The sequence below is a fragment of the Hemiscyllium ocellatum genome, chromosome 44, assembly GCF_020745735.1.
Source record: "Hemiscyllium ocellatum isolate sHemOce1 chromosome 44, sHemOce1.pat.X.cur, whole genome shotgun sequence".
NCBI lineage: Eukaryota > Metazoa > Chordata > Chondrichthyes > Orectolobiformes > Hemiscylliidae > Hemiscyllium > Hemiscyllium ocellatum.
This window is the reverse complement of record NC_083444.1, coordinates 5,497,369-5,519,134: the sequence shown is the minus strand read 5'-3', so window position 1 is coordinate 5,519,134 and position 21,766 is coordinate 5,497,369. Positions and strand designations below refer to the sequence as shown.

The 21,766-nt window shown below is 45.0% G+C and overlaps 1 protein-coding gene across 4 annotated transcripts in view; it reads right to left on the bottom strand.

The window, feature by feature from the left end:
- cntrob (centrobin, centrosomal BRCA2 interacting protein) overlaps positions 1 to 21,766 on the bottom strand; it is a 47,029-nt gene that overhangs the window by 17,239 nt on the left and 8,024 nt on the right. For all 4 annotated transcript variants that reach the window (XM_060854515.1, XM_060854514.1, XM_060854517.1 and 1 more), the window contains exons 4-10: positions 19,471 to 19,561; positions 15,423 to 15,609; positions 8,722 to 8,838; positions 7,492 to 7,608; positions 4,533 to 4,631; positions 2,917 to 3,153; positions 1,172 to 1,318 (exon numbers count right to left, since the gene is read on the bottom strand). In XM_060854515.1, coding sequence (XP_060710498.1) covers positions 1,172 to 1,318; positions 2,917 to 3,153; positions 4,533 to 4,631; positions 7,492 to 7,608; positions 8,722 to 8,838; positions 15,423 to 15,609; positions 19,471 to 19,561 — 995 coding nt within the window. The remainder of the gene's footprint in view (positions 1 to 1,171; positions 1,319 to 2,916; positions 3,154 to 4,532; positions 4,632 to 7,491; positions 7,609 to 8,721; positions 8,839 to 15,422; positions 15,610 to 19,470; positions 19,562 to 21,766) is intronic.

Here is a 21,766-nt window from a genome sequence, read left to right as displayed (position 1 = left end):
GGACAGAATGGAAATAAATGGACATAACGGGCCTATTTGTCTCCTTCTGAGCTGCTCATGACTTTATATTTCATCCCTTCATCTGTCTGCTCTCTCCTATTCGGCCCTCATGGGTTAAGTGCAAGACTGCTTGGTGGCTTTCCCCTACTTCAGAGGCACGGAGTCCTACAGAGCACCAGCAAAAGCAAATTCACCAGACAACCTCCAAAGTGTCAGGACTGGAGGGTGAGAGCTATAGGGAAAGGCTGAATAGGCTGGGCTGTTCCCCTGGAGTGTCGGAGGCTGAGGGGTGGCATTTTAGAGGTTTATAAAATCATGAGGGGCATGGAGAGGGTGAACAGACAAGGTCTTTTCCCTGAGATGGGGAGCCCAAAACTAGACGACATAGGTTTAGGGTGAGAGGGGAAAGATTGAAAAGGGACCTAAGCGGGAAACCTTTTCACACAGAGGGTGGTACGTGTGTGGAATGAGCTGCCAGAGGAAGTGATGGAGGCTGGGACAATCACATCATTTAAAAAGGCAACTGGATTGGTATATGAATAGGAAGGTTTGGAGGGATACAGGCCAAGAGCTGGCAAACATGATTAGATTAGGTTAGGAATACCTGGTCAAGAGCTGGCAAATGGGATTAGATTAGGTTAGGGTATCTGGACGACGTGGAGGGAGTTGGACTGAAGAGTCTGTTTCCACGCTGCATATCTCTATGACAATCGTGTTGCAGAGAGGATGAGGAGACTGGGCCAATACTCTTTAGAGTCGACCTCCTCAAAACAACCAAGACTCTAACGCAGGGTTGTTTGCCTCTGGCTGGGAATCTACAACACAGCCCTGGGATAAGAGAGATACTTGGTCATTTAGTCTTGAGATAAGGAGAACATTTATGCTCAATGAATTCTGAATCTACACAATTTTCCACGCCAGATGGGTTTGGGTGCTTTTACTATTGAGTATATTTAACATAGACAGATTTTTGATCTCTCAGGGAATCGAGGGATATTAGGAGTGGTTGGGAAAGTGGAATTGAAGCCAATGATCAGCCACAATCCTACAGAATGGCGAAGCATGCTCGAGGAGCTGAATGGTTTCCTCCTTCTCCTAATTTATCCGTTCCTGGTTTGATTATATGCAGGGCAGGGACTCTGGTCAACCAAGACATTAGAAAATTTCATACCTTGACCAGGCTGAGCTCCATCTCCAGATTTTCCTTGTCACGTTTTGCGGTGTCCAGCTCAATTTCCACTCTCTGCAGCTCTGTTTGGACAGCTCCAAGGATTTGCTGTGCGTCTTGTGCTCGCTGAGTCTCACGTTGAGCATTTGCCTGTGCAACAAAGGCAGAAGCAAAGCCTCAAGCTGCAGTAGGACTTGTACACCTAATAGTAGGGTCCTGGGGACGGTTACTGAAAAAAAAAGGACCCGGGGTGCACGTTCATAGTTCTTTGAAAGTGGTGTTGAAGGTAGACAGGATAGGGGAGGTTTTTGGCACACTTGCCTTTATTGGTCAGTGCACTGAGTATAGGAGTTGGAATGTCATGTTGTGACTGTACAGGATATTGGTGAGGCACCTTTTGGAATACTGTGCTCAATTCTGGTCTCCATGCTGTAGAAAAGATGCTGTGAAACTTGAAAGGGTTCAGAAAAGATTTGCAAGGATGCTACCGGGCTTTGAGTTATAGGGAGAGGCTGAATAGGCTCAGGTTATTTTTCCTGGAGCATTGGAAACTGAGGAGTGACTAAGGAATCTAACATCTTATCGAGGTTTATAAAATCATGAGGGGGGTGGATAAGGTAAATAGACAAGGTCTCTTCCCCAGGGTGGAGAAGTTCAAAACTAGAGGGCATAGGTTTAGGGTGAGAGGGGAAAGATATAAAAGGGACCTAAGTGGTAACTTTCACGCAGAGGGTGCTGCATGTACGGAAGGAGCTATGAGAAGAAGTGGTGGAGACTGGTACAATTACAACATTTAAAAGGTATCTGAATAGTAAAAGTTGAGAGGGATATGAGCCAAATGTTGGTAAATCGGACTTGCTTAGTTTAGGATATCTGGTTGGAATAAACAAGCTGAACTAAAGGGTCTGTTTCCATGCTGTATATTTCTATGACTCTCAATGGGACTAGATTAATTCAGGATATCTGGTCGGCATGGAGGAGTTGGACTGAAGGGTCTGTTTCCATGCTATACAACACTCTGACATGCCAGTAAGGACAGTGGAGGCATTGGTAGATGGAATTGAGGGTGACAGAGATAAACTAAATGGTGATAGAACCAGATGGAGATTTGGTGGGGGAACAGGGACAGAGAAATGCGAATAACTTTGCTTTACCTTTTGGCAGCAGCCGTGATCTAGAATGAGCTACCTATAGATGATGATGGGATCTGATTCATAAAAGGATTTGGATAAATACTTGAAGAAAGATGGAAAAATAATATAATTACAGGGCTGTGGAGAAAGGACAGAGGGAAAGTGGGATTAACTGACTCTTTCACAGCTCCAGTGCAGGGATGATGGCTGAATGGCCTCCTCCCACAAGTTAAAAACTCGCTCTTTTTAAGCGCATATTTGATACTTATTCCACAAAGGTTGAGCAGATTGGACCAGTTTTCACTGGAGTTTAGAAGAATGAGGGGAGACTTTATTGAAACCAATAACATTCTGAGGGGTTATTTCCTCTCAAGGAGCATACTAGAATCAAGGGTCATAGTTTCAAAATAAGGATTTGCTCATTCAAGGCAGCAATGAGAAGGATATTGTTTGTTAGCTTTTGGAATTCTCTTCCCCTCATAGCAGTTGAGGTTGGGTGATGAAATATTTCAAGGCTGAGTCAGACAGACATTTGACTGGCAAAGATCCAGGTATGGAATTAGAAACCTTGCGCTTTTTAATGGTTAGCCACTCCCACCCCAGCCCCTACTTCACCTTCTCTTTTTCCAGCTGCTTCTGAAGCTCTTCTTCCTGCTGTGTGATCCTCTGCTCCAGTTGCTTCTCGCGTTGGCTGCTCGCCTCCCGTTCCTCCGCAAGCTTGGTGCGCAATGCCTCGGCTTGTTTCCACTCATGCTGCCTGCTGCTCTCTGCCGCCTCGTACTCACCCCGAAGCCTCAGGCAGAGCTGCTGCTCCACTTCCAGAGCCTTCTGCAGCTTCTGGTTCTGCTCCTCCTACAGGGGAGACAGTGCGGGGGGGGGGTGGGGGGAGAGAGAAGGTCAGAGTGGGGCAGGGGCGCCAAAAGTCAGTGGGGAAAACCAGAAAAATCAAGTCATCGTTACATTTCTGTTCCTGGTGCATTGTAAATAAGTCATTGCCACTTCAGCTGAAGACCAAATACACTGAAACGTGAAACAAAAATTCTTAGAGGGCTTTACTACATGGATGTTGGTCTGACTGGAATGTGAGAGGGAACTCAATCTTAGGATAAGGGGCCTCAGTCATTTAGAACTATGATGAGGAGAAGTTCTCCCAGAGGGTTATGATTCTTAGCAATTCTCTACCTCATACGGCCATGGTTGATCAATCATTTGTTGAGAATATTCAAGATCCTGATCAGTAGATTTCTAGGTTCTAAGATGGTTAAGGAGTACAGGAACAGGAGAGGACTGTGGCACTGAGATGGAAGATCAGCTATGGCCTGGTTGAATGGGACTGTAAGTTTGAACAGCTGAAAGGTCCCCTCCTGCTCCTATGTCTTATCTTCCCTTATGTCCATTCTTACTGGCTCTCGCCCCTTACCCTGCTCTTTTTGTATTCACTTCTGAGTGAGAAGGTCACAAGCTTAAGACCATCTCCAGAAACATACACACATATTCCAGACAGACATTCTCAGAACAGACTAGACCTTGGTTTAATAGATCACCTGAGAGACAATGCCTCTGGCAGCACAACACTCTCTCAGTATTGGAACAGAGATGTTAGCCAACACTATTTGTTCATGTCTCTGGTGTGGGGCTCAAATGCACAAGGAGGCAAAAGAGAGAGATGTTCATGGGGCTCAGCTGAAATCTAAATTATAATTCAACACTTCTACTTAAGACTGAAAGAACTGCAGGTGCTGTGTAAAGCAGAGACAAATATAGAAATTGCTGGAAAAGCTCAGCAGGTCTGGCAGCATCTATGTCAGAACTTATCCAGCAATTTCTATATTTACTCAAGTAATATTTCATCTCCCGTACAAGTTAACCCCTGACCTCTGACCCAAAAAGCCTTTATTAATCATATACCTTGTATTAGTTTTGGAAGTAGAGATTCTAATAACAGTCTTCTTCACAATTACTCCCATTTAAACGTTATAAAACCAAGGCAGCTGTTTCGTGAGAGTGTTCAGGACCATGGATAGCGACCAGCGCCAACCTCGTTTCCAGCACTTCCAAAGACCCGGCATGGATTTCAGTCCCTCAACATTGTTACTCGTGTAAAAGCCAATTTCCTATTGTAAAAGGATTGGTTCTCAAAAACCCAATTTTTAATTCAGCCCATACAGTTCACAGCAATGGTATTACTCTCTAAAGCTGGTATCAAGCTGGGAATATTTATTTTTCCTTACCAACATGCCCCGCTCCTCCTCCAGCAGACCCCTTTCTTGTTGCTCCTTCATCATGGTTTGGTTTGCTTGAGATAAACGCTGTTCCAAGTTGAACATGGCCTGGGCAGAAAGCAGAAATGCTGCGTCACTTTATCATCATCTTCTGTGGCCATTCAACAAGGTTTTGGCTACAGTTTACTGGGGAACTGTGACCCCAAACCTAGTTTGATACCCTGAACCAGCAGGGCAGTTGAGTCTTGAATACTGCTGGAAACAGTGACAAAATCAATTTAGTTTCTCAAACAGTGCACTTTACCCAACAGGGGCTCGGTTAGCTCAGTTGATTGGATGGCTGGTTTGTCATGCAGAGTGAAGCCAACAGCATAGACTCATTCCTGCACTGGTTAAGGTTAGTATGAAGGACTCTACATCTCAAATTCTCCCATCGCCTGACCCTCAGGTTAAATCACCACCAGTTGTCTCCCTCTGAGTGAGCAGCCCTATGCTCCAATAGGACTATGGCAACATTAGCTTCACCTGACCCAAGGTCTATGTCTATTTCTGACTGGATTGACAATATGGAGAACAAAATTAACTAGAAGCAAGATACATTCACATGCAAGGGCTATTTCTTTGAAACCAAAGGAATACATTCAAGCCTTGTGTGTTTTTTGAATTATACTTCCTGAGCTATTGGGTAAAGTTCCTTGGGGCTTTCTACATGGCAAAACCTTGGTCAAACAAAGTGGAGTTGCCAGTCAATCAGCACCTTTCTCTTGTAATATGAATTGTTAAGTTGCCAACCCAACAGTAACACAAAGAGGGGTGAAGAAAATTGGGAAAACCACTAACATTGTATCACAAATCTCCAACTCATCAGCATTCAGGCTTATGAGGATGTTACTACACAGGATACCATTCAGCCCATCGCTTCTGAGAGCTGGCCTTTCCCCTGTAGCCCTGCAAGTTTTCCCTGTCAAGCATTTAATTCCCCATTCCGAAGACTACTATTGAATGTGTTTCCACTGCCCTTCCCAAACTAGAATAACTCCCTGCTTAAAACACTTTGACGTCACCATTGGTCCGGATATCTAAATGGAAACCTTCCTTGAACTTCCAATGACAGATGTTAATACCATATCACTGGTGGTATGATGGTTCAGTGGTTAGCACTGCTGCCTCATAGTCACCTGAGGGTGGAATTGAATCTGGTGCTCTCTGTGTGGAGTTTGCATATTCTGCATGAGTTTTCTCTGGGTGTTCCCATTCCCTCCCAGTCTAAAGATACACAGACTAGGGTGGATTGGCCATGCTAAATTGCCCCATACTGTCCAGGGATATGCAGGCTAAGTGGGTCAGCCAAGAGAAATGCAGGGTAATTGGGATAGGAGGTAGGTCTGGATGGGATGCCCTTTGGAGACCATCTTCATTAAATTAAGGTGCTAGCAGCATGGAAACATAAGGTAGCTAGGATCCTGAGTGGCAGCATTCCTTAAGAAACTAGTTTCTTCAAAAAAACACACACACACTTGTCACCCTGGGGTGAAAGGGTCACAGAGACGTCCGTATTTCCCAATTCATGGCAAGGTCTAGGTTGGAGTTTTTGGCAAGACTCCATAATGATCACCACGGGAGAGACAACCTCAATATCCTTAAAATGGAAAGCATTTGCACCATGCATCAGAGGAGAACTCTCATTCAAACATAGAAAATTCTTATAGGGTTGAACAAAGTAGATGCAGAACAGATGGTTCCCCTGGCTGGAGGATCGAGAGCCAGGGGACAGAGCCTCAGGATGGCCTTCCTTCACTTGGAGGACGTTGAATTCTCTACCCCAGATGGCTGTGGAAGATCAGCCATGGACTATACTCATGACAGAAATCAAAAGATTTCTAGCTATTAAATGTAGTTGGGGATAGTGTAGGAAATGGTGTTGAGGTACAAGATCAGTTATGAATGTACCCGATCAGCACAGACGGCTCAATGGGCTGAATGGCCTTCCCCTACCTCTATTCCCTAGGAAATGGAGGGCTAGGAGGATCTGGATGAATTAAAAAGATCCTTAATATCTGCTTATAGAGCTTGGTGTACAAGTTTGATAACATTCCCATGAAGGTCCTGGAGAGGTTTTTTAACCAAGTTAAAGCTCACATATTGATGCAAGATGGACTCTCAGCCGAAACTAGTCTGTTTCTTTTTTTTTCTCATCTGTGATTTCTTTTCTCTTTCTTTCATCTCAGTGATGTCCTGAAGTCCTGGTCTCAGCGTGGAACCAGCTTAGCATCCTATTGGCCCGGCGTGATGGTCTCTCCACAGCTCAGTGTGATGGTCTCTCAGGAGCCCGGTGCTGCAGCTTCTCCGAAGACACAAAGTGGCGGTCTCACCGCAGCTCGGCTCGGCGATTTCCCGGCGGCCCAGTGTAGCCATCTCCCAGCCCAGTATGGCAATTGATGAGCAGCCTAGCGTGGACTTCCTAGAGGTGAAACCTGGCGCAGTCTACAGGCTAGGTGCCAACTGGGTTGGAAAGACTGTTATTCTGAATGTTTATTTCCTTATTATTTTCTAATTTATTCCTTTGGTCTATACTATTGGACTTTTATTTCTTTATTTTTCTTCACTAAGAACTTGTACTTAAGAATCTCTACCTAAGGTGGTGCGGTTTAATGGTGACTGTAAACTTTTCAATGTACTTATTTGAGGACATGAGACAAGAAACCAAATTCTAATTTTAAATTGCTGCTGATAACCCAATGGGGGAAAAGATGGGCATCCAGGAGGCTTTCAAAAAGCTTTCCAGCAGAGTCCCAGTGTGACTCTGCGACCGACTGAATGGAGGTCAGGATGAAAAGGAATTCAAGGATCCTTGGTGCGTGTGTCGGATGGTGTTGTGGTAGGTGATGGCAGAAGCATGGATACAGAGGCAGGAAGAGAACACTGTCCAGACACCTCACCCCCTCTTCATAAACAAAGCTGCTGCTACCTGTTGCTGCTTGCTGCGCCCCTTCTCTGCCGCCTCGCGATCCTCCTGCAGTTGCCTCATGGCTTCCGATTTCTCTGAATCGTGTTTCTTCCAACCATCCACCACCTTCACCAGTGTCTGTCCGTGGAGGGGAAAAGAGACAAATGCAAAATAAAAACAAAACCACAGGAGCAAATTCAGTTTCCAGCAAAGAGACAAATAGTTTTAATAATCCATTTTGTTTCTCCCACCAGAATATTAAACCAGTTCCACTTGATCCTCCTAAGTGTCAGTCATACAACATAAAAACAGTCCGAGCTGACCATGATCCCAAGCTAGTCCCACCTGCCTGTTCCTGGCCCATATCCCTCCAAAGCTTTCCTATTCATGTACTTATCCGAATGACTTTTAAACGTTGTAACTGTACACACATCCAGCACTTCCACAGGAAGTTCATTACACATACAAACAACTCTATGTTAAGAAAAATGCCTCGTCTTTTCTTAACAAAAATAGAGATCACTGGAAAACCTCAACAGATCTGGCAGCATCTGTGGATAGAAATCAGAGTTTTCTCAGGTCTGAGGAAGGATCACTCGATCTGAAACATTAACTCTGATTTCTTTCCACAGGTGTTGCTGAGCTTTTATTTTTGTTTCTGATTTACAACATCTGGAATTCTTTCAGCTTTAATTCTGTTTTTTTTAGTCTTTCTGCTCACACAGTTTCACTCCACTGCCATCTCCCCAAAATCCCACATCTTTTTCGGATAATAACCCAATTCTGTTTTAAATCGCTCAGTTGAATCTGCCTCCATCACATTTTAAAACAGTGCACTCCAGATCCTAACCACTCCCTGTTTTAAAACACAAGTTTGTCTCGCTCTGATGCTTCTTTTGCCAATAACCTCAATTTTGTGTGTCTTCTCATTCTTGAGCCTTCGTCCAGTGGGGACAGTTTCTCCCCATCCAACCTGTGCAGACCCCTGGTGATTTTGAGTACCTTAATCAAATCTCCTCCCGTCCCTTATCTTCTTCAAGGGAAACTGTCCCAACTTCCCAAATCTGTTCATGTCACTGCAGTCTCTCATCCTTGGAATCATTTTTGTGAATCTTTTCTGAACCCTCTCTGACACCTTCATATACAGTCCTTCATTGGAAGACAGTCTCTTGTGCCCTATGATACTGCCCACTTCAAATATCCCTCGTGGTTACAGAGAGGCTGCTGAACTTAAAACCATTCACCTTTTACCTTATCCAGCTGCTCGATCATAATGTCTTTCTTCCGATCAGCTGACACCGCCACAGCCAGTTGCTGCTGGAGCTCCAGGATTTTGTTCTGAAGACTCTGAATCTGTTTCTCGCAGTGCTGTAATTGAACGAAGCAAGAAATTAGATTTCAATCACAGCTCCACAACTGAACAATTAATGCCTGTATAATTCTGAGAGCTAGAAGGGCAGGGTCGAAAGGATAGACTGAACAAATCAGGCCCATAGAAACAGAGGCTTCAGAATAAGAAGGTTATTTTCTTTTTAAGAAATCAGCATTCATAAAACTAATATGAATTTCTTCCTGTCGCTTTTTTTTTTAAACAGGGTAGAGGAATAAGCTTCGGGGAAAGTGAAGACTGCAGATGCTGGAGATTAGAGTCAAGTGTGTGGTGCTGGAAAAACACAGCAGGTCAGGCAGCATCCGAGCTTAGGGGGTCTTGTGCCAGAGTAGGCAGCTTCCTTACCTCCGAGTTAGAAGTCTTTGATATAAGTCCAACCCAATGGCATAAAGGCTAAGGAAGGTGAGTTCAAAGTGCAGGCAAACAGGTTGATTATCAACTTGCAAATCCTTCCAACACACCCATAAAAAGGTGCAGAGAGCAGAATAGATTGCTCATCATCCATGACTGATGTTGAGTGCCCCCTCCTCATGCTATAAGCTCTGGATTCAGGCTAGCAATATATTCCGGAACAAAATCAACTACACAATGCAGACATTAGCATGCGCCTTGCCTGCCTCATATGTCCCTGAATGCTTGAAATTTTCAAGTCTACAGAAGGGTAAGAAAAAGGCTCTACATTGGCCAGAATATCAAGGTGTTTTTCCTGTGGAGTCACATGGTCAAATTCACCCAGCTGATTCCTGGGAGGAAAGGGGTTTGTCTTGCAAGGCAAAGCTCAGCAGGTTATGTCAGTAACTCAACGGACTTTAAGATAATCAAAGGTGGTCTTATTCAAGCAAATAAGTTTCTGAAGGGGCTTGTCATGATAATGAAAAGATGATGTTTCTCCTCATCAACTTTGTCAAGAGCGAGGGGAGAGAGTCAGGGAAGTGAGTTTAAGGTCACATCCGATCAGTCATTGAATGGCAGAGCAAGCTTGAGATGAATGGCCTCTTCCTCTCCTACTCCTTAAAAAAGAATGTCAGCCTTCAAAAAGGAAACACAAAAGTTGTTAGAGACAAATGTATTAAGATGCCCAATTTGCCTTTTATCTTCACAAGGTGTCTAGATCCTTTCTAGAGATGTACATATTCAAAAAAAAATGTCACTTCAGCAAGACTGGATGGAATTTATTTACCTGAAAACACTCGTCATAATCAACCTTCTAGAGATATCCCAGTGAGAAAGGAGGATTCTAGGAAGGGGACAAGCCAACTGTAATTAAGGATAGCATGAAATTGAAAGAAGAGAAACATACAATATGTCAACATTGTGGTAAGCCAGAGGACTGGGCAGGTTATAAAACCAACAAAAATGACCCAGAAAATGATGAAGAGGGAGAAAACAAATTGAGGGTAAACTTGCAAGTAATATCAAGATGAACAGAAAAAAAAAGCTTCTTTAAATATATAAAAGAGGAGGGCCAAAGCAAACATAGCCCCTTTAGAGAATGAGTCTGGAAAAGTAATAAAGGGGAAACCACGAAATGGCAGAGAACTTGAATAAATATTTTACATTGGCCTTCATAGTAGAAGACACTAATTGTGTTCCAGAAATACTAAATAATAGAGGTAAGAAGGAGGGACAAAATAAATAGGATAACCATCATTAGAAAAAGTACAAGGGAAAGGGCTAAGACCAACAAGTCCTGGTGGAACTTAAATGAATTTTATAATTAGTTTTATTGTCACATGAACTCACAAATACCAGTAAAAAGTTTACAACTTGCCACTTATAGCACCATCTTAGAGACGAAGGTATCTAGGTACACATTCTTCAGGAAAAAAAATTTAAAAATGAAAAATGAAGAAGTAGTAATAGTAGTAATTTTCCAAGAATCCTTGAATTCTGGAAAAATGCAAGAGTAGAAAACTACAAATGTAACATTTATTCTAAAAGAGATGGGGACAAAAAAGAAACAGGTAATTATTCATCAGTTAGTTTAACATCAGTTATTGAGAAAATGTTGCAAAAACGGAACTCCCCATGCTTAGTGGGAAAGGCAAAGGAATAAGTTTCTGTGAGACAGTTGGCAGACAGTAATCGACGCAAGGAGTAAGAGATGAAGTGTTTGCAAGAACTTAATGGATTGCTTCTTCTTAAACCTCCCGAAGTTAAGTCATGAATCCTCTTTAAGCAAGAACATGTAACCCATTTGAATGCCTTGATTTGTCAAGGTTGCAATTCATTTCTGGTATCTGTTATTCTATACATACCCCAGCCCATACCCCTGGATTAGTTTCCAGTCTGTAGCTCACTAACAGGTATTTGTAATTGTACATACAAACCACCCCATACCCTTGATTAGATTCCAGTTTGTAACTCACTCCCAGATATCAATTATTCAAATATATAAACCATCCCATATCAATTAGATTCCAGGCTGTGATTCATTCCTCGGTATCTGTTATTTTATGCACAAACCATTCCATACTCCTTGATTAGATTCCAATCTGTAACTCATCCTGTTTTTTATATTCTATGGAATAAATTCATGAACTCTGATTAAATTTCAGTCTGCAACATGTTCCCAGGTATGTATTATCTTATAATAGTGTAAAAACTCCCTGAACTCTGATTAAATTCTAGTTTGTAACTCATTCCTGGGTATCTGTTGGTCTATGTATAAATCCCTGAACCGTCAGTTAGATTACATTCTGCAACTCACACCAAGGGAGTTTACTTTTTTATATTTGACGGGTCAGAAAAAGGTCAGAAATCACTGATTTGATAAGGCAGCATAAATCAAACAGAACTGATTTTGTATTTGTTTTTGTGAGGTCACACATTCCCTCACCATGCTATTCTGAGGGAATAAAGTTTAAGCTCGGGTCTGCCACACATGTAGCTGGGGGAGTGCTCTCCAGGTTTTATCAGTGATGTAACCTCCCTGTGATACTCAGACTGAGGCCACATGAACCTAGGGCCACCTAGGGTTCGCGACAGAAGCTGACTCCAAAAAGCTGCTTTTGGGTTGACAGCAAGTAGCAAGGAGACAGGATCAGCACCTGCTAAAGGGATTAGAGGGGTGTTTGGCTTTTTAATACAACCAGCCAGCAAGTGAGGGAGCCAGGGCCCCAAGCTGCTTAATACCAACACAAGCTCCTTCTAGGCAGCTCACAAATAACCAGCGAGGTCAATAGAGCAGAGAAACACTGCAACACGTGGAAACATCCTCAATTTCACACTGACTAGGATCTTGTCAGAGTATGAGCACTCTACTTGTCGGAACATGAACCTGTGGCTGACAGAGATCAGAGGAAGACACAGGGCCAAAGCCTTTGCAATTTACTTTAAAATGAAATGCAGAGCATTTCAAATTCCTGGTCCACTCCGATTTTAAATACTCCCTTTGATGCTTCATACAGCCTGGCTCTTTGTAGCTTTATCACCCAAGTAGTCACAGAAACTCTGATTTAAACATACCACCAAATGCCATATCAAATCAGCCTGAGACTGCTCTTGATTTGATCCCCAGGACATTTTGCAGACTTGATGACAAAAAAAAATCAATCTCAGGCCCCAAACTATGATCACGCGTACAAGAGTCCTCCACACACAGCAGATATCTTAAAGACACATCGCTAATTTTAAACCCTTCACCCATGCAGCCACGCCATCAGTTGCCTCATCATATCCTCACTAAAGACATCCTCTAAACTGACATATTTCAGTCAAGCTTTTGCTAATATTCCACACAGCTCGGGGACAGGCTCTATTTGCTGAGGCTTGGGACATTTCACTCCTCAAAGCAAGACACAATAGAGATGCATCTGGTTGTGATCAGGAATTAGGAGGGATTCTGTTGGTGAGTTGCAGAGGAGGCTTTTGAAAAGTCTGAAGAGAAGTGGAAGAGCTGTTGCTTTCTTTCAAAGACTCATACAGCACAGAAACAAACCATTCCGTCCAACCAGTCGATGCCGACCATAATTCCAAACTAAACTAGTCTTACCTGCCTGCTCCTGGCCCACATCCCTCCAAACCTTTCCTATTCACGTACCCATCCAGACATTGTAATTGTACCTCCCTCCAGCACCTCCTCTGACAGCTTATTCCAGACACAGACCACCTTCTGCGAGAAAACGTTGCCCCTTTGGGTCCCTTTTAAATGTTTTTCCTCTCACCTTAAACCTAAGCCCTTTAGTTTTAGACCCCACTACCCTAGGGAAAAAAGACCATAGCTGTTCACCTTATGATTTTATAAATCTCTAAGATCACTACTCAACCTCCTACACTAAAGTGCAAAAGGTCTCAGCCTATCCAGTTTCTCCTTACAACTCAAACCTTCCTTTCCCAGCAACATTCTGGTAAATCTCTTCTGAACCCTTGCCAGCTTAATAATAATCTTCCTATAACAGGGCGACCAGAACTGGACACAGTGTTCCAGAAGAGGCCTCAACATGACATCACAACTCCTATACTCAAAAGGTCTGAGCAATGAAGACAAGTGTGGTAAATGTCCTTTTAACCACCCTGTCTACATGAAATGCAAACCTCAAAGAATTATGTACCTGAGTCCCTACGTCTCTCCGTACTACAGCTGAAGGCTCTTTTATAATATGTGGACACCGCACAAAGGCTTTTGCCCTTCCTGAATTATCCTTAATCCAATTGTTTTGCTGAGATCACTTCAGAGAGTAATTAAGAGTCAATTACTTCGCTGTGGGTCTAGCATCACACATAGGCCAGTCTGGGTAAGGATGGCAGATTTCATATCCTAAAAGGACTACTGCAAAAGGGGCTTTGCAATAGTTACTATGGTCACCATAACCGAGACCAGCTTTCAATTCCAGATTCCATGCCGACCAGATGTCCTAAATTAATCTCGTCCCATTTGCCAGCATTTGGCCCATTTTTCTCGTAAAACCTTTCCTATTCATGTACACATCCATATGTCTTTTAAATTTGTTATTGTACCTGCCATCAATACCACCTCTGACAGCTCATTCCATACATGCGCTACCCTCTCTGTGAAAGCGTTGCCCCTCAGGTCCCTTCTAAATCTTTCCCTTCTCACTTTAAAGCTACGCCTCTAGTTTTGGAGTCCCCTACCTGGAGGCTTGGACTTTGACTATTTACCCTAATCATGTCCCTCATGATTTTATAAACATCATTTTGTAAGGGAGGTCATCCTTCAGCCTCCGATGCTGCAGGGAAAATAGCCTCAGTCTATTCAGCCTCTCCCATAGCTGAAACCCTCTAATCCTGTCAACATCATTGTAATTTTTTTCTAAACTCTTTGATGTTTAACATTCTTCCTTTTGCAGGGAGACCAGAATTGAATGTAGTATGCCAAAAGTGGCCTAACCAGCTTCATGTACAACCACAACACAGGTTCACAGCAGCTGATGGAATTTAAATTCAGTAAATCTGGAATTGAAAGCTGGTCTCAGTTATGGAGACCATGGTAACTATTGCAAAACCCCTTTTGCAATAGTCCTTTTAGGATATGAAATCTGCCATCCTTACCCAGACTGGCCTATGTGTAACGCTAGACCCACAGCGAAGTAAATGACTCTTAATTACTCTCTGAAGTGATCTCAGCAAAACAATTGGATTAAGGATAATTCAGGATGGGCGAAAGCCTTGCTGCGGTGTCCACATATCATAAAAGAGCCTTCAGCTGTAGTACGGAGAGACGTAGGGATTCAGGTACATAATTCTTTGAGGTTTGCATTTCATGTAGACAGGATGGTTAAAAGGACATGTAGGGCTTATGCTCGAAACGTCGAATTCTCTATTCCTGAGATGCTGCCTGGCCTGCTGTGCTTTGACCAGCAACACATTTGCAGCTGTGATCTCCAGCATCTGCAGACCTCATTTTTTACTAAAAGGACATGTACCACACTTGTCTTCATTGCTCAGACCTTTTGAGTATGGGAGTTGTGATGTCATGTTGAGGCCTCTTCTGGAACACTGTGTCCAGTTCTGGTCGCCCTGTTATAGGAAGATTATTATTAAGCTGGCAAGGGTTCAGAAGAGATTTACCAGAATGTTGCTGGGAAAGGAGGGTTTGAGTTGTAAGGAGAAGCTGGATAGGCTGAGACCTTTTGCACTAGAGTGTAGGAGGTTGAGTAGTGGTCTTTGAGATTTATAAAATCATAAGGTGAACAGCCATGGTCTTTTTTCCTAGGGGAGTGGGGTCTAAAACTAAAGGGCTTAGTTTAAGGTGAGAGGAAAAACATTTAAAAGGGACCCAAGGGGCAACTTTCTCACACAGAGGGTGGTCTGTGTCTGGAATAAGCTGTCAGAGGAGGTGCTGGAGGCAGGTACAATTACAATGTCTGGATGGGTACGTGAATAGGAAAGGTTTGGAAGGATATGGGCCAGGAGCAGGCAGGTAACACTAGTTTAGTTTGGAATTATGGTCGGCATCAACTGGTTGGACTGAATGGTCTGTTTCTGTGCTGTATGAGTCTTTAAAAGCTCTTCTTGTGTGCTGTACAACTCTATGACTATGTGTTCCCAGAGGCTCTGGAATATTAATCCTGTGGTATTACCAATAAACCACAATCCTTACTTTTCTCCTGGTGCGCTCTTTATCGAGGGTGTCTTTCAGAATCTGATTCTCATAGAGGGAGGATTCAGCCACCAGTCCCTCTCCCGTACCCAGCCGCACCCGGGAATATCGAGGGAAGAGAGCAGCGTCATCCAATCCCAGGAGGGGTAAGGGCGGGGAGACAGAAATCTCCTGGTATGGTTTGGCACTGAAACATAGAAAGCAAGTTAGAATCATAGGACACAACAACACAGGAAGTAGCCGCTCAGCCCCTTGTACCCTTGACATCCCTTTGCACTTCCACCCACTCCAGCTGTTCCCTATGGCCCTGCAAATCCCTTTTGAAAGCCAGGGTTGAACCTGCCTCCACCACACACACAGGCCATATTTCAGATCCTAACCACTCATTGTAAATAAAAAAAAGGCTTTTCCTCACACCCTCTGCTGCCAGTTACTTGAACTCTGAGCCATCTCGTTCTCTTCTGTCAGCTTCTCCCTCTCGACTCTGCCCAGACTCTCATGATTTTGAACACCTCTATCAAAAGTCCTCTCAGTTTTCTCTTTTCCAATGATACAGGCCCCAGTTTCTCCAATCTATCCCCATTTCTGAAAAACCCCATTCCTGGAACCCATCTCAAAATCTTTACTGCGCCCTCAAAAGGTTTTCAAATCTTTTCATTCACAATGACTTAAAACACAATGTTAAAAATCATACAGCACCAGGTTATAGTCCAACAGGTTTATTTGGTAGCACTCGCTTTCAGAGCGCTGCTCCTTTATCAGGTGGTTGTGGAGTCCAATACCACCTGATGAAGGAGCGTTGCTCTGAAAGCTAGTGCTACCAAATAAACCTGTTGGACTATAACCTGGTGCTGTGTGATTTTTAAACTTTGAACACCCCAGTCCAACACTGGCATCTCCAAATCATTAAAACACAACATCAGTCAAAAGTTTGGAATTTTTAAAAAGCTTTTTTTTTAATATAAAAGATATCCATGATTTCAGATTGAATGAATAAATCTCTAAAAAGTAGCAAAGGAATTAGCCTCCAGAAGGTGCTGGGAAGCAGCAATCTATCGGAATCACTGCTTCCCACGTGGCATTGGTAAGTCCATTGTCAAGTCTTTTTTTTACTCATTGTTTGACATACTGACCATCGTGTTGGGTCATTTCAGAGGGCAGTTAAGAGTCAACCTCAGAGCTGAGATTCTGGAGTCACGAGAAGGCCTGACGCAGTTACAGCAAATTACCATCTCCCAGGAACAGTAGTGAACTGAACACTTTGTTTTGAATAATCAATGATAGCTTCATAGTCACGATTATTGAGACAGGTATTTTCATTCCTGGCATATTTAATGAGCCGAATTTGAATTCACAAGATGTGCTAATGTATTGGGATTATTAAGCCAGGCCTCCACATTGCTTGTCTGGTAATTAGATTAGATTACTTACAGTGTGGAAACAGGCCCTTCGGCCCAACAAGTCCACACCGACCCGCCGAAGCGCGGCCCACCCATACCCCTACATATACCCCTTACCTAACACTACGGGCAATTTAGCACGGCCAATTCACCTGACCCGCACATCTTTGGACTGTGGGAGGAAACCGGAGCACCCGGAGGAAACCCACGCAGACACGGGGAGAATGTGCAAACTCCACACAGTCAGTCACCTGAGGCGGGAATTGAACCCAGGTCCCTGGCGCTGTGAGGCAGCAGTGCTAACCACTGTGCCACCGTGCCGCCCCTAATGTAACCAGTCTGTAGCGTATCCACGGCAGCAATGAGCATACAACACGGGCAGTTGCTCAACTTGGTCTGGCCCTTTAAAGTCACTGTATGGTAAACAGTCTCAGGAGGTGCCCAGATCAGTGAGGGCTATTTTAGCCAGACAATTACATTGATTGTCAGCTCCTGATAGCCACCACGCCCACCCTGGCTCACAGGGAGTAAACCACTTCCCCCAGACATCTGCCCAGTGGTGACCCTATTCTAACATTTTTAACTTCACATGAACCCAGAGCGTAAGGCGGGGAGGGGATGAGAGCTGCTGAACTCGGGGATGGGTTGGCTTCAGTTGCTGAGGAGGCTAGGAAGTTGGGACTTTAACCCATGAACTGGTTTTTGGAAAGTTTGGGGGTGATGGGGGGGGAATGGGGGGTTGTTAGTGGAAAGGGAGAGTTGAGCATTGGGTGACAAGAGCAAAATTTCAACAAAAATAAAGCAAATGCCTGATCTTACATAGCCTGCAGCAGCAACTGGAACTCAAAGAGCAGTCCATTAGGTCATACCCACCAACAAATCAAAGGTAAGTATTTCAAAAGGGGTCTTGCAGGTGTTAGCACTCAGTCCAAGCTCCATCACAACCACTGCGGTTTCAGATCGAGCCACCTCAAAATTCTGTTGTGCAACTCTCAACGAGGGTCATGCTGCTCAGTATGTGAAGCCCTGAATTGAACCCAGACAATTCAATTTCATTCATGCTTAGCTTAATGCTGCCACAGCACACTCAGTGATAGCATTCCGCCATGATGAAGCTGTACAAGACTTTGTAACGGCCATAGCAGGAGGACTGTGCGCAGTTTCAGTCACTGCACTATGTGATTGCACTGGATGGGGTGCAGAGGAGACTTACCAGGACGTTGCCCTGGGTGGAGTGTTTCCGTGATGAAGAGAGGCTGGGTAAGTTTGCTTTGGAGCAGAGAAGGTTGTCAGGGGGCGAGGTACGTCATAACATTCCTACAGTGTGAAAGCAAATCAGTCTGCTCCATCAAGTCCCACCCCCGAAGAGCAGCCTTTCCAGACCTAACGCCCTAACCTATTCCTATAACCCTGCACCCTCCATGGCTAACCCACCTACACATCCCTGGATACTAACAGGGTAACTTAGTTTGGCCAATCCACCCTAACCTTCACATTTTTGGATTGCAGGAGGAAACGTGAGCACCCAGAGGAAACTCATGCAGACATGAGGAGAATATGCAGACTCTACACATGCAGTCACCCGATGATGGAATCAAACCCAGGTCCCTAGTGCCATGAGGCAGCTGTGCTAACCACCGAGTCATCATGTCGCCCTAATAGAGGTGTGTAAAATTTTGAGGGGCACGGACAGTGTGGAAATAAAGTTGCTACTCCCCTGAATTGAAGAGTCGGGCATAATCTTAAAGTGAAAGGTGGGAGGGTTAGAGGCGATTTGAGGAAAAGCTTTTTCATCCAGAGGGTGTCGGGTGTCTGGAATGCACCTCCAGGGGACAAGTTGAATGGGAAACCTTACAATCTTTAAAAAGCACTTAGATGAGTACTTGGTGCGTCATAATATTCAAGGCTGTGGGCCTATTGGGGGAAAGTGGGACTAGTGAAGTTGGTAGTGTATTTTTGGCAGGAGACTTGACTGGCTGAAGGGCCTCTTCCACAACGTATATTTCCCTCAAATGATTCGATAGATCATGGGAGTCAGAGTACCTCATCCAGGTTGATAGTCCCCATTTCAGTCCTGAAGGGGGCTGGGTTGGGGTGGGTGGGTTCAACACTGTCTTGCATTCAGACGTCAAACCAACCAAAGTGCCTTGCTTTGCTGTTCCGGGCAAACGTGAAGAATCCCAGAGCTCTTTGGAGCATCCCACCTCAACATTCTGGTCAATTGCCAGCCCACAACCTGTGACAACCGTGTGCTGCTGCTCATGGAATCTTGCTGTGCACAAATCGATAACAGCAGCGACAGCCCTTTGTAAAGTACAATGTCAGCTGGCAATCTCTTTGCGACGTCCTGAGGTTTCAAACGTCCCTTGAGAACAGCAAATGTTCCTTGTCTGCAGCATCCAGTGCCCCTGGCTACTATCTTCATTCCCTTGTCATTCAGTTCAGCTTCTCTTCTCACAGACCCACCAAGAGGGAATGTGCAATCATGGGCATAAACATTCACTAGCCAAAGAGTCTTGGAGAGTAAGTTGCATCATTAACCACTCATAATTTGCCCTCTCCTGGTGTTGAAAAGAATTTATTCACAAAGCAAACCCCCCCAAGTCTAACTGACTGAACCATTTGCTGATTCAAGTCTGCCCACTCACCTGAGTAAGGCACTGGTGCAGTCACTCTCAAAAGAATCGTCATCTCGCTGGTCGTCAATCCCCTTCGGCATTGGGGAACTGGGGCTTACACCTGTGTGGGTGGGAACAGAACAAATCCCGTCACCCCAGGCTTCACTTACAGACAAACACAATTCCCCTTGGTATCTTCCCCCTTACTCACAGAATCATAGACCGATACAGTATGAATGCAAGCCATTCAGCCCATCCAGTCTACACTGATTCTCCGAAGAACATCCCACCCTAGGCCTGTAACCCTTCATTCCCCATGGATAACCCCCCTGTGGGAAAAGATCTACCACCCTGCCAACCCACAATAGGCCCACACTGAACATAGGAAAGCAAACTTGGCCAAACTATACCAAAAACATCCAGAATGCCTCAGTAGGGACCAAGCAGGCTGACAAGCGAAACCAGACAGCACTCACAGACAAGGGGATACACTTCCCAACACCCACTAACAATGCCAGATCAACACAGCTGTCCCGAGGGCAGTCTTATAACCCAGCAATACCACTGTTGTGGTTCCCCATTCGGTCTCCCAGCTGCTAAATTCTGCAGCAACCCAACATTTCACTGCCAACCGGAGAACTGACTTGGAGGTCGCTTTACTGTCCAAAGCTAACCTGTTCCTACAATGTGTCCTTACCCTGAACCCCACCACCAACATCCTGCAGGCCTCAGTATTCCCTGACCCTATGGAAGCAGTGTGAGCTGCCAAAAAGGCTGATCCACCACAAGAAAAGGACAGTCGGGCCCACTCAGTCTCCTTCCCTACAGCTGCTAGTTCATCCCAATGGCTGCATCATTTGCCCAAGAGCCCACCTACACACACTGGTCCTAGCAGCCCACAGCACACAGACAAGAGGGGCATGATACACACAGTAACGCAGTCCTGGTTATGCACCAGGATTTGCTGCCACTGCCCAAGCCCCGCTGTCACAGTGCCTCATCTGCCTGCAGAACAATGCAGGAAAGCCTCTTGCCAGTTCCTGAGGGACCTTTCAGCCACTTACAGACAGACTTCACACACATGCTCCAAAGACAGGGTTACAAGTACATCATAGACATGTTCTCCAAATGGGTAGATGCATTTCCCTCGAGGAAGGATGATGCACGCACCGTGGTTAACTTCCTTCCCAAAGGATGTCACCCCCAGATTTGGGGTCCCAGGTAACACAGACACAGACAGAAGGACTCACTTCACTGCTAGGCTCACAACTGGCATGAGCGAGGCTCTAGGGATACCATGGCAACATCACATCCCCTACCAACTCCAGTTGTTAGGCATGGTCGAACAGATGAATGGCACCCTTAAGACCACACCGACCGAGATCACCAAGGAAACAGGACTGACCTGGCCAGATGCCTTGCCACTTGCCCTCTATACTATAGATGCGCAGGCAAACCACACGACTGGGCTCACCCCTTTGGAAGTGCTCACGGGATGGCCTATGCCCACTGCTACCAGACCCCCGAAACTCACCACAGACAAAGGCCTTCTTCTGACACAAGAGGCCCTGCTAGATTATGTCCAGGCCCTAGCAGGAGTATTAGTGTTACACACGACCAGGTCAGGGCCACATTGCCACACGCCAATCAGTGCCCATTCATCCATTCCGACCCAGGGACTACATCGTGATAAAATCACTAGAAAAGGATTCTCTCTCCCTTAGATGGAAAGGTCCGTACCTGATCCTGATGACCCAGATAGCTGTGAAACTGAAAGGACAGCCTGAATGACACATGCCACACACTGCAAGAGGGATCCACCACCAATGAATAGAGACCAGACAGAGGAAGATGTCACTGACCACCGATCCAGCTGCTTGCTGCAGCCATCACCATCATCACCCACAGCCTGACCATCACACCTGCGGCTTGCTGGTAAACAGGGACAAGGGGTGAGACATTTGCATGCCTGTGTGCAGTACTACTACCCTCTGTCCCCCCTCACCACTCAGATAGCACAGCTCCACCGGGAGAACACCTGAGATAACCTCTGCTGAGCCAGGCTCAGACACAGAGCTATCTGCGTTGTTCCTCCCTCCCTCCCCCCCCCCCCCCCCCAATCCCCTTGGCTCCAACTACATTGCCCCCTTCTCACCTCTCCCCTAAGCAAAACAAAATAAAAAGGGGGAATTGTGGGAAAAGATCTGCCACCCTGCCAAACGATAATAGGCCCACACTGAACATAGGAAAGCAAACTTGGCCAAAACTATACCAAAAACATCCAGAATGCCTCAGTAGGGACCAAGCAGGCTGACAAGTGAAACCA